Source organism: Zea mays, chromosome 1 (genome assembly GCF_902167145.1).
Source record: "Zea mays cultivar B73 chromosome 1, Zm-B73-REFERENCE-NAM-5.0, whole genome shotgun sequence".
In the NCBI taxonomy this organism is placed as follows: Eukaryota; Viridiplantae; Streptophyta; class Magnoliopsida; order Poales; family Poaceae; genus Zea; species Zea mays.
This window is the reverse complement of record NC_050096.1, coordinates 200,508,280-200,521,999: the sequence shown is the minus strand read 5'-3', so window position 1 is coordinate 200,521,999 and position 13,720 is coordinate 200,508,280. Positions and strand designations below refer to the sequence as shown.

Here is a 13,720-nt window from a genome sequence, read left to right as displayed (position 1 = left end):
AAGAAAAAACACTGATGGGAGGCAGAGGCGCAGAGCCACGATTAGGCAATTAGGTCCTCCAGCTGCGCGCTCATCCGGCGTCGAACCCTGGCGATGTACATGTCGGCGGCCCGGTCGATCTCGTCCTCGATCCTGAACTCCTGCCCGTCGCCCTCTCGGCGCCTCCGGATGACGTCGATCACCGACGTCCCGTCCTGATCCTCCTCCTCGTCGAGCCCATCAGTCGCCGCGGCCGCCGCCGGCAGATAACCGTCGCCACCACCTTCGTCGTCGTCGAACAGCGAGCGCAGCGCGAGTGCCCAGTCGGCAGTGCACCCTACGCCGTCACTGCCGCCGCCGCCGCCCTCTTGGACTGCGAGCAGCAAGCTGGCGGCGGGGACGGGGAGACGATGGCGGGGGAGGCCGCCAGCGGCGCCTAGTCCCTCGACGTCGTCCGCCGGCGCGAGGGCCGCCCTGCTGCCGCCGTGGCAGTATTGCTGCGCCGCCGCCTTCGCCTTCGCCTTGTGCTGGCGCGGCGTCGTCAGCGCGCGGGTGTGGCGGGATATCCCGGCGAACACCGCGGCCCTCCGGCGCGGCGAGGCCAGGAAGAGGAGGCGGGCCCTGAGGACGGCGGCCTTCCCCCGCAGCGCGCCCACGGCCTTGCTCACGAGCTCGGCCGCCTTGCCGATGGTCTTCATGGCGGTTGCTTGCTCTCGGTCGCTGAAGGCTGAACTAAACGGGGAGGGAGGAGGTGAAATATTCACGAGCGGTGTGGTTGTACTGTACTAGCTGCAACTGCGAAGATGTGCATGCGCAGTTGCGCACGTGTATAGGCGCTGTTGGAGATGACGAACGAGTTGTGTTGTGTGCCTGCAGGCTGCAGCCTTGTCCTTTTTTTATAGATAGGAAAAGAACAAAAGATAACGACACGTGTACAGTGCATGCATGCATGCATGCATGCAGCTGATTTCCAAATAAAGACAGTGGATTACGTAGTGCTGGTGGCTAAGGAACGAGATGAGTATTTCGCTCGTTCTCTATCTTAAAGGTTAACAAGGTTTATCTTAAATCAAAGTTTTGAAACTGTGACTATTAATAACAAAATATTTATAAACATTGACTAAATAAAAATAAAACTATTTTATTTACTGTTAAAACATCTAAGCACAATATATAATTTCTTTATTTTTTTAAAAAAATATTTTTGTAGATATTGTTAGTTAAAGTTTTAAAACTTTGATTTAGGGACAAAACTTCGTTACCACTTCATTACTTTAAGATAGTGAACCGAGGGAGTATATCATATGTATATCAGTACTCTTTCTGTTTTTTATTTATCAACTAACAAAATAAACTAGATAGTGATAAATATTTGAGAACGGGAGTGGTATATATCAATTATTGTTTCACCAATTATTCTCTCTGTCCGTATATATGTAGCGAGAAGACCTTTGGGTTAGCTTTGCCGCTTTGGGCACACGGATTGACTTTCGGTGATTTTTATGAATCTTCAGCTGGCCACGTTGTCGATTGATCCCTCGGTCGGTCGCGCGCAGCAGAGAGGAGATCATTGGCGCACACGTGCAAAGAGACGTACATACGTAGATAGATAAAGAGAACTTGCTTTTCTATCCATTACTGCGCGCCTTTATATGCGATCAGGATGAAAGAGCTCTCTGCAATGCGTAACGAGTCTATTGCTTCACACCAACTACTTGTACTGCCAAAAAAAAAAGATGAAAACGAAGCTGTTAATTGCGATTGTTTTTTTTCCCCACAGTTTGTGATTCACTAGAAACAAACCCATGCACTTTTTTTATCCTTTTGCATTTACTACAACCTTTTGTCTTTTATTAAGACAGGCTACTTTTCGTGGTAATGTATGTATTTCCATTAGGCAATCATCGTAGTACATGTATCGTCAATTCCACTATTACTGCACAGAAGACCTTTGGGCTTGGATGGTTGGATGAACTTGGTGGCCCGGTGTGTCTTATCTTCCAGTTTTCAGTTGGCTATGCAAGGATATAGATTGACGCATGTGTAGCTAATAGAAAGGCAAAACGTACGGGAGTTCGTTGCTTGTCGATCTGTGCTTTGCGGTCAGGAAAGTGCTCTGCAATGTGTTGGTCTGTGGCTTGAGATCGAATGCTTTGTTCACAAAGGGTGAAAAGGGAAAGACTGCAATAATAACCTATCCCATTTGTCAACAAAGGGGGAAAAAACTATTTACTAATTACTAACTCGATCCTAGTATAAGAATGTATACAGATTGTTTTCGGGAAAAGAACAATCTACTTTTTTTATCTTACTCTTGCACGTAGTATATAGTAGATTTACACATCAATAAGCTTCGAATTTTTCTAAGAAGAAAACTATACTTATAAAATTTCCCAACATCCAGCAACATGGCAAACGGTTAGCTGCATTTGCAAAACCCAAGGAGAAACAAGAAGTTGAAAGGCATGAGAATGCATCATTGATGAGCAGAAACCTTGCCTCTGCGTCATCCTGCTCCTTTCCATGGCGCAGAACCACAGAAGTCTGCTGGCCGATAAACACGGCACCTGTGGTACAAAGAATACTACTACTAGCTACTTTGGACTGATGACACCTTTTTTTACCTTTTTTTTTCTTACGTCCATACTTCAGGACTTATTTTGGTTTAAAACGTGTATTTGTTCACTAGCTGATAAAAGTACTAGCTGTGCGAAAGAAAATCAGAGGGCATACGGGTTGAAACGCCGTTAGCTACTTTAGTCGGTGTCTACGTGTTTTATATAGGGTGCCTTTGGTTTACAAGTTTAGAGATAAAGAAGTTTTTTATTTGGTTTGCTATATCTTCATGTCTTTATTTAAACTAAATCAGATCTATCTCTTATCTTTAGAGAGAGAGATCAACCAACCATTTATATCTATACATAGAAGGTCATATACAACTAGAATATAAATAAATTATACTATTTTGCGGCCTCCAATCACACCTTTTCTATATTAGAGCATCTCCAAGAGACTAGCTAAATAACTTGTAAAGCCAAATTTTAGCTACTCAATAGCAAAATAAATCTCCAACAGACTAGCTATCTGACTCGCAAGCTATCTGGCTCTCTAAATTGACTCTCTCACTAGCTAAATTTGGTTAGCCACCTGACTAGCCAAACTAGATAGATAATTTGTTGGACTGAGATAGAGATATATAGTGTAATCTTTATGAAAAACATAAATAGATAGTTAAATAGAAAGAAAAAATAAAGAGTCTCTTAGAGATGCTCTTAGTACTGTATTTTAAAATTTTCAGCTTTCGTGAACCCGTTGGCGACTTTATCATTTGTAGGCATAAAATTAACATCAAATAGTTTCTAGCCACTCGTTCTCTAACAAAGTGGTACTTTAACATATGCTTTGTTCGGATGTCCAAAACTAGATTAAATGCTGAATACTTTATGTTGGTACCCGGAACAGAGTACAAAAAAGTTTGAATGCTTTGTATAGACGGACCACGAACCGGGTGGCCCAGTTGCTAAGCAGATCGGAGGGAAGATCCAAAAGTCCACCAAGTATGGCCCGCCAAACTGACCGTTCCACCCACCGGACAAATATCCGTCGAATAACACAGCGAGACAGAGCTGCCGAGCAATCCAGCGAGACGGGACTGGCGACCAACCTACCCGCTGAGCAACCCATCGAGGTGAGGCTGTTGAGCAACCTGCCCGCCGAGCAACCTAGCGAGGCGATGTGTCGAGCAACCGGCCCGCCGGGCAACCCAGCAAGACGACAGCCGACTCTCGGGAAGAGCCGACCTAGTACTATCAGGACATGTCGGCACGATGGGACATTATCGAGCCACGCCCAAACTGTGGAACAAGTTTCGACGGGTCTTTGTCAAACACGACGTCGGATATGTACTGCTAACTAGTGGGACCGGATGACACCGGCCATAGAGACCTCAACATCGGGGTCTCTACGGTGACCCATATATTGGAGGGGACGGGGCAATACACCGTACCAGGCATACGCCTACACATGATGAAAGGTGATGTGAAGGGGATGACGAAAGACGAAGTTGTACCAAAGAAATCCCTAAGTCACACCATTAGCTGACTCAACAGAACCCACCAAACACCGCCACGTCTAAAGCAGATTATGAACCCATCAGAAGGCGGATGGGGACACAACGCCATACCAGAGGTATGACAACGCACACCTCAATAGACGACTACATAGGGGTTACGAGGCCCATAAGCATGACCCAACATACGAGATCATAGTGGCTACGAGGCCCAGAATCAGGAGGCCGAACTCCACTTCGGTAGAATACTAGTACATATTGTAACATCTACCCTCGGGCTATAAAGGGCAAGACAACCCCCATCCAAATATCATTCATATCCTCCTAGCTTTACACAAGCACCCGACTGTAGCACGCTCTAAGCAATACTACTGTCAGCGTTGCACTGGACTAGAGCTCCGACCTGAACTAGTAATTTGTGTTGGTCATCTAATCACCAAAACATTTATAGAGATGACCCAAAGGCACATTTCTCTTTCAGTTAGCCGCTAAAATTAGTTAAGACATATAAACACCCTAGCTAATAGTTTAACTATTAGCTATTTTAATAATTAGGTAGTTATTTGTTAGTTAGCTAATTTCATTAACAGTTTTTAGCCAGCTAACTATTATTTCTAGTGCATTCAAACACCTCCAAAACATGCATATCATTTAAGAAAACCATGGGAAGTCCTAATTATCCAACTGACTCATGGTCATATAAAAGATGAAATAAGGTCAACAACCAAGTTTGTGATTAGGGAGCCACCCTTTTCATAAAACGACCTCCTCTAATCTCAAACGTCTTTCATTTTCTAGATAGAGCGAGACCTCCTCTTCTAATCCCAAACGTACGTGATTTCTCTTCCCATTCCCTCGTTCTAATTTTTGGCCAAAGAATGATCCTTATATATATAACTGATCACTATAATAGTTACCTGTTTCCAGTTGAGCGGGAGAGCCCATAAATGGATCGGAGGACGTGCAAAACGTTGTTTTACGCTACAGACTATTTTGAATGCAAAATATAATGTTTACATAGTAGAGTTTGAAATATAGAAGGTGAGATAAACAAGACCACCGCCGGAGATAGCCTTAATGATTAGCTAGAACCAGTAGATGCAAAATGGCAACAATGGTCTAACTGCATCTGCATGGCATCATCATCAGTCCCAAAGGAAGGAACGAACGAATGCAGGCGCTAAAAACTACGTACTTCCAGAGCTTCACTTTGCATCTTTTCAGTCTACCGTGTATTCATGAATTCCTTCAGGAACTGCTAATCGATGTCCATCCACACGTACGTACGTACGCGTGCGTTCGTTTTGTGTTTGATATATATTACAAAGAAAAGAACAACTTAATTTTACCCTACCCCTCGAACAGTTCCTGCAGTTGCGACGCTGTGCCGCCTCGCACATTTCTGCTGCTGCTGCTGCTTCTTCTCCGATTGACAATTCTCCATATGCATCCGGTACACTGGGACAACCTTGTGAAACACTGCCTCCCGCACCTTGTCCCGGACCAGAGGATCGCTAACTTTCCAAGTTCTATGCACCCGGCAGGTGGTCTCCAAGAGCCAAGTGAGCTTGTCAAACGACTGCCGGTGGGACGACGCCGGCCACAAGGTCTCCCGTGCTCGGGTGGTCCTCCGTCGTCGTCTCAGCGCACAGGAGACGACAGGTGCCCATGAAGTGTCTACGTATCCTGCGATGAACACGTCCAGCTGGTCATGGCGCCGCGCCAGCCACCCTTCGCCTAGGACCCGGCCCAGGTCTCTCTCCGCCCTGGCCTCCTGAAGCATCATGTGTGCATTGTTCAGCAGGAACATCTGCTGCTGGCCAGGGATCTGCAGACCTCTAGAGTTGCTGTCCAGCGCGCACTCCAGCGAGGAGACGAGCTGCGCGACCAGCTCGTGGAACGCCGCCTTCGGGCGACCCTTGAGCATCAGGCAGACCGTGCTCCCGTGCTGGACCAGCGTCCGCACGTGAGCCATGACGCGCCTCGTGAAGGGATGGACGCCGGTGTCGGAGATGTCCAAACGCCGCGCCCTCACCAGCTCCTTCTGCTCCACACATAGCTTGACGAACATGTCCGACAAGCGCTGCACCAGCGCTTCGCCCTCTGCGAGGATGGAGTCCTTGGCGTGACCTGTAGAGAGCAGTGCCAGTACTATCGGCATGCCACAGTTCAGTGCCTTGTACATCATCACCAGACCCACCGCCGTCCTGCTGGACAGGAGGAGGTCATCAGGCTTAACTGCTGTGTAGGTATCATCGGTATCCATCATGTGAACTGGATCAACGACTGGTGACGCGACGCCGACGCCATGGATCTGAGTGCAGATAGAATCGGCCGCTCTGAGCAGCCTCCTCACAGATTGTTTTGCGATCGCTGAGAAATAATCCTCCTTGAGCATGTTGAACCAGCCAAGATCCTGCCCGTTCAACTGCCTTCGCATCTCACCCAGAACACCGACGATGATGTGCATCCCCGCTGTCCAAACGTTCAGCACAGTTTCCTTGGGCTCTTCCTTGTGGCCGCCCAGAATGTTGTCCATGTCGAGGATTTCGAGGTAACTGTCGCGCACATGCGTTAGTATAGGTTTTTACTATGTCTATATCATCTAGTATGAAGTACAAGTTTGGTTCTCGATCTTTGTCGATGATCCCACATGGAGTGCGAAATCACCAAACTTGTATATCTTGAACTACGTTATGAATTATTCGAATCAACTCGGGTAGAGAAATGACAAAATCAAACTTTTTGTATATCTTGATGAGATACGACTTCATAGATGATGGCTTTTTGTATATCCCACTTACCTGGCAAGCTGAGCAGAGTGTCGATCGATGGCCCGTCGGAGCATATCTTCGTATTCGTATCCACCTTGGATCATGAGGCCCGCAATGTCATTGATGGTGGACAGCACCTTCCTGTCGATAAGATCCATGCGTCCGAATGCCTTGTCACTTCGGACCGACATGTCCTCGCACAGAGCCGAGAGGAACCCGCTTGAGCTGCCAGTGCCACTAGTGCCGCCGAAGGAGGTAGAGGAGGAGCTCGGCCATGAGGCCACCGAATCAGCAGCAGACCTGGAACCGCCGCGGCAGCCGCCCCTGACGACGGACTCCCAGATGGACGCGGGCGAGATACCCAGGCGACGATGCGGATGGCCCCGCAGCACGTCGGCGTCGAGCCTCCAGATCCGGAGGTGGCAGAACTCCATCGCGAGGGAAGACATGGCCTGGTCGAGCAATTTTTTCGGACGTTTTTCATGCTCGTGCGTGTCGCCGGATGCCGTGCCACTGCCAGTGCCAAGGGCCTGCTGCCGCTGAAGCACCAGCGACAACTTCGCAGCGGCCAGGTATCTGGTGAGCCGTAGCGCGGGGTCCGCGAGTAGCTCGCCGGAGATGGGGTTCAGATACGCCTCTATGTCGCCGAGGAGAGAACTCGGCGCCCCCTTGCTTCAATTCAAACACAGACACAGTCACATTGGCAGGGCAGGAAGCCAGAATTAGTCGTTGGTCAAACTGCTCGACGGTTTCAATACCTGCTGAGTAGCAATGGCATCGCGGAGTCCGTGAAGACCGCGCCGGAAGGCTGGCCTCCATGCACGCGACCTTCCAGTTCCAGGTAGCCGCCGAAGGCGGAAGCCGCGGCGAGCCACTCGCCGCGAACGCGAGCGTCCCCCGCCGGCGGCCCCGGGAGAGCGAAGCTACTCGTCATCGTGATCACTTCTTGTCCCTTGCGACCGCGATGCGAGTCAACGGTGTGGCTTAATTGGCGCGTGCGGACGGCGGCCGCCTGCCACGGCGCGCGCTGTTGCCTACGGCCGTCGGTCAACCTAGCTTCCGGGCGAGAGGCTCCGGCCGGCGACGCCTTGTTGCCGCTGTCCTTGTCACTTGCACGAACTGGAAGAAGGTTCCTCTCTCTCTCTCACTAGCCTACCGATCTGCGCGGTCCCCGTGTCATTGCGCGTTGTGGCAGGTTTGAATGCCGTCAGAGTTGATGCCGATCGAGGAAGCTGGACTCTAGGGACACAACCACAGTTTATCGCGCAACGATAGCAACAACTCATACGACATCTGTATAGTTTACTTGCTAAACCAAAAACTTTAGCAAACGAATAAAATAAAATAAATTAGATAGTGACCTTAATTTGTCCCTCTCTGTCATAGCTGTTAGGGATGACACGGTGGGTTTATATCTGTATAGATCTCCACAACGAGATTGGTATAAGATTCATATTCACTTTAATACTTCCCAATGCACTATAGTAGGAGCATGCAAATATTGATATGACTTGTTAACCAGGAATATAATATTCGGTCTAGTCAAACCCATAATACTCCTATATATTGTGTTGCATCTTTTGGTTCTAGCAACGTTTCTTTCATGAAGGGATAATTTTTCACTAGTGCATAATGGTGTGCCTATAGGTTTACAACTTTACATTATGCCATGCCAAGGAGATATGCTGCGTATTTAGCTTGTGTCAAATTTAAATTATCATGCCTCTTTTTTACCTCTATTCCTAAGTAGTGAACATTCTCCAAACCTTCAATGAGAAGTCTCGATAAATATCATGCAATAATACCATGGCATCCTCTTGTTTACTTCTATTCATATGAAGTAGTGATTATTCTCTAGATCCTTCAATGAGAAAATCTTGATCAAGATCCTGCAATAATACATGACAACTTTTTGATTGATATTGTTATAATTATATTATACTAGAATAAACATAAATCTAACATCCTTATGATAGTGAAATAAAGAGATGTACACCTTTGATCCTTTAGAACGACATCACAAAGTTTCCTACTCAACTTGTCACACCACACACGAGGAGCTTGTTTCGGTCCATATATGTAACACTGGAAAATCCTATGATAAGCTTTTGGTAAAATACTCCACAAAATTTTGAATTAGTTTAAAGATTTGTTTACCACTAAAGTTGCATTCCCTAGAATAAATGTGTTCTAGCAAAGACTAGAATTTAGTTTAAAACCTAATTATATAGAAATAAACTAACTAATTGTACTTTTAATTAAATTATTATACATATTAAAAAAAGGTGAAAGTATTGGATATTGAGGAAAATACAAACAAAAAAAATGAATACTAACGTTTGGATGAACTGTTAAAACAAATAATGTATATATTGTGTATGTTGAGCATTCACTTAAATGAATAATCAATATATATAAAATAAACTTGAATTTGCATGCTGGAATTTTATTGTACTTTTGCATATGAACTTTAATCTTGAATTCATGCTGTTTTTTATGCTGCAATTAAATTAAATTCAAGAAAAAGAAAAACTAGAATTTGAACCATGTTGAAACGTGGAAGAAACATGAGATAATAGAAATAGATTAGAAGAAATAAAACCAAGCATCAGTTGGGACAATCGATCGGCTTCTACACACATAATCACTCGCCATGTGGCCCCTGCTCAGGATCGACATGCATCTTGCTTCTTGCATGTATCCTTTCCCAGATTCTAGCTATGTTCGTTGCAACAGCCATGGGTTGTTACCATATACGCTCGTATCTGCCGCTAGTTGGGGTTGTTGTGATCCGTTTCCGTGTATGCCTGAGTATATATGCTGGCGCTGTGGTCGTACCCCCTCCCTGGTCGGGATCTCAATTAGAAGCTAGCTAGCCAAAGCGGGGAGTTGGTAGAACTGTAGCGTGCGCGGTGGAAGCCTCGGGTTGCCGTGATTTCTCACCATAGTTTAATACTCTGGGTTGCCGTGATTTCTCACCATAGTTTAATACTCTGCCGTGGTGCTGCTGTGCTCGACGCCAAGACTCGAAAATACGGTAAGAACCTATCCTCTGTCCCGACGTCGTCTTAGCTTCGAATATGACCATTTGTTTCGGAGTTGGGACCCAAGGGGATGTCAGTTTGCATGTGTCGGCAATGGCGCCGTCACGGTGGGCTCTGCACCGCCGTTTGCGTTCATCGGGTGGAAGAAGGCAACGACACGGTCGTTGGATGGTCGTTGTGCGGCAGTAACCGCACGATGAAAATACCTCTTCGTCAGTTCAATCCTTGTCGTTGGTTCAGACAGGTGTGGGTCTGATGAAATCACGAGTGTGACAAGTTACCAGCCGCAGATCTCAGATCCGATGGCTATTGGGGCGTACCGGTTTGCTTTTATGTTAGATTTAATCTAGACCCTTTTACATACAAGATTGTCATACAACAAGAATTTAACAATAATTACTATCATGATAAGTTAACAACAACTAGGTCATGCATTGGTAAATAAACATTTCTCATCGTCTTATCACATATTTCTGTGCAGCCCTACTAACTTATTAAAAGTGTGATATATTCTAGAACAAATAATTTATTTTAATATGTTCAAGTTGTGTTAGGTTCATATTATTTTTTGCGTACATATAATAACATTGTTTTAATTATGTCACATGTTTTAATTAATTAATTACTTATTTAATTAATATTAATTAGTTAGATAATTTAGTTAATCTAATTTATAGTTCTAACCTACGCATTTTTATAAAATAATTGTTAATGATTAATACCAAATCAAATATTTTGATTTAATACCTGCTTAGTTTAAATGCAATATCTGCTGGATTCTATATATTAGATTTATTGCGCCTAAAATAACGTTTTATTCATAAATTCCTTGTTTTAGCTCTGATTTTAATGGTTCTCGAACCTGCGCCCTCGTAGTGGCGTGTAGAATATTCTTACGATGTTTGTTCGCGTGTTTGGTGTGCTGTTATTTTTATGTATTTCTTATCTATTTGTATGTATTGCTACGAGTAGCAATGAGGTTGCGAGTCACTTGAAGAGAAAGTTGGTACCTAGAATCTCAAGTCCTAGGCAAGTTGTGTCCTTGATCACCTCTTTTACCCAATCATGTTCTTATTAATCATAATGATCTGCATAAGTTAATTTTGATGGGACCCAATAGGTTACCCTAGTTTGACTATCTTTATACCTTGTTTACCACTGATTTTTTGGGTAGTACCTTCTATTGCTTTATGTGGTTTTGGGTATGAAGATATACTTATTCATGATCACACTTTTATTATCAGTTTTTTATTTACCGTTCATGATAAGATCATTATGTTAATTGAAACATGGAGAACCACCCGAAAAAACAGTGCTACTGAAAGTCGCCTAGAGGGGGGTGAATAGGGCGAATCTGAAATTTATAAACTTAAGCACAACTACAAGCCGGGTTAGCGTTAGAAATATAAATGAGTCCGAGAGAGAGGGTGAAAAACAAATCGTAGGCAAATAAAGAGCGAGACACGATGATTTGTTTTACCGAGGTTCGGTTATTGCAAACCTACTCCCCGTTGAGGTGGTCACAAAGACCGGGTCTCTTTCAACCCTTTCCCTCTTTCAAACGGTCACTTAGACCGAGTGAGCTTCTTTTCTCAATCAAACGGAACACAAAGTTCCCGCAAGGACCACCACACAATTGGTGTCTCTTGCCTTGGTTACAATTGAGTTTGATCACAAGAAGAATGAGAAAGAAAAGAAGTGATCCAAGCGCAAGAGCTCAAATGAACACAAATGTCGCTCTCTCTAGCCACTATTTGATTTGGAGTGATTCCGGACTTGGGAGAGGATTTGATCTCTTTGGAGTGTCTAGAATTGAATGCTATAGCTCTTGTAATGTGTTGAAGGTGGAAAACTTGGATACAATGAATGGTGGGGTGGTTGGGGTATTTATAGCCCCAACCACCAAAAATGGTCGTTGGAAGGCTGCTGTCGCATGGCGCGCCGGACAGTCCGGTGCGCCAGCCACGTCAGCAGGCCGTTGGGGTTCGACCGTTGGAGCTCTGACAGGTGGGGCCTCTGGGCTGTCCAGTGGTGCACCGGACAGGTCATGTAGACTGTCCGGTGCGCCAACTGCGCGTGCTCTGTCCTCTGCGCGCGCAGGCGCGCATTAAATGCGTTGCAGTCGACCGTTGCGCGTGAAGTAGCCATTGCTCCGCTGGCACACCGGACAGTCCGGTGCTTCGCCGGACAGTCCGGTGAATTATAGCGGAGCGGTCTCCCATTTTCCCGAAGGTGACGAGTTCAGCTTCAAGTGCCCTGGTGCACCGGACAGTCCGGTGCGCCAGACCAGGGTGTCTTTGGGTTGTCTTTTGCTCTCTTTGTTTGAACCCTTTCTTGGTCTTTTTATTGGCTTATTGTGAACCTTTGGCACCTGTAAAACTTATAGACTAGAGCAAACTAGTTAGTCCAATTATTTGTGTTGGGCAATTCAACCACCAAAATCAATTTAGGAAAAGGTGTAAGCCTATTTCCCTTTCAATCTCCCCCTTTTTGGTGATTGATGCCAACACAAACCAAAGCAAATATAGAAGTGCATAATTGAACTAGTTTGCAGAATGTAAGTGCAAAGGTTACATAGAATTGAACCAATAAATTCTCATAAGATATGCATGGATTGTTTCTTTATATTTTTAACATTTTGGACCACGCTTGCACCACATGTTTTGTTTTTGCAAATCCTTTTGTAAATTTTTTTCAAAGTCCTTTTGCAAATAGTCAAAGGTAAATGAATAAGATTTTGATTAGCATTTTCAAGATTTGAAATTTTCTCCCCCGGTTTCAAATGCTTTTCTTTGACTAAACAAAACTCCCCCTCAATAAAATCCTCCTCTTAGTGTTCAAGAGGGTTTTAGATATTAGTTTTTGAAGAGGGTGTTCCAATTTGAAATTCTATCAAAAATAAGATACCAATTGAAAAATTCATCATTTCAAAACCTTTTATTAACTCAAATTTCGAAAATTGGTGGTGGTGCGGTCCTTTTGCTTTGGGCTAATACTTTCTCCCCCTTTGGCATGAATCGCCAAAAACGGATACTTGAGTGAAATATAAGCCCTTTTAAACTACTTTCTCCCCCTTTGGTAAATAACATATGAGTGAAGATTATACCAAAGATGAAGAGTTGCTCGGAGCGACGGCGAAGGATGAGTGATTTGATGGAGTGGAGTGGAAGCCTTTGTCTTCGCCGAAGATTCCAATTCCCTTTCAATCTATGACTTGGTTTGAAATACACTTGAAAACATATTAGTCATAGCACATGAAAGAGATATGATCAAAGGTATAATTATGAGCTATGTATGCAAAATATCAAAAGAAATTCCGAGAATCAAGAATATTTAGCTCATGCCTAAGTTTGTTAAAAGTTTGTTCATCTAGTGGCTTGGTAAAGATATCGGCTAATTGTTCCTTAGTGTTAATATATGCAATCTCGATATCCCCCTTTTGTTGGTGATCTCTAAGAAAATGGTACCGAATGGCTATGTGTTTAGTGCGGCTATGTTCAACGGGATTATCCGCCATGCGGATTGCACTCTCATTATCACATAGAAGAGGAACTTTGGTTAATTTGTAACCATAGTCCCTAAGGGTTTGCCTCATCCAAAGCAATTGCGCGCAACAATGGCCTGCGGCAATATACTCGGCTTCGGCGGTAGAAAGAGCTACAGAATTTTGCTTCTTTGAAGACCAAGACACCAGAGATCTTCCCAAGAACTGGCAAGTCCCCGATGTGCTCTTTCTATTAATTTTACACCCCGCCCAATCGGCATCGGAATAACCAATTAAATCAAATGTGGATCCCCGAGGATACCAAAGCCCAAACTTAGGAGTATGAACTAAATATCTCAAGATTCGTTTT

The 13,720-nt window shown here is 44.7% G+C and overlaps 1 protein-coding gene across 1 annotated transcript; it reads right to left on the bottom strand.

Moving 5' to 3' along the window:
- Positions 1–5,252: 5,252 nt before the first annotated feature.
- LOC103645185 (exocyst complex component EXO70B1) lies at positions 5,253–8,092 on the bottom strand. The gene is made up of 3 exons (XM_008668290.2): positions 7,581–8,092; positions 6,853–7,494; positions 5,253–6,606 (listed from the first exon to the last, which is right to left on the bottom strand). Exons 1-3 carry the CDS (start codon positions 7,754–7,756, stop codon positions 5,394–5,396), a joined length of 2,031 nt encoding a protein of 676 aa, XP_008666512.2. The 5' UTR covers positions 7,757–8,092; the 3' UTR covers positions 5,253–5,393.
- Between the last annotated feature and the right edge of the window lie 5,628 nt (positions 8,093–13,720).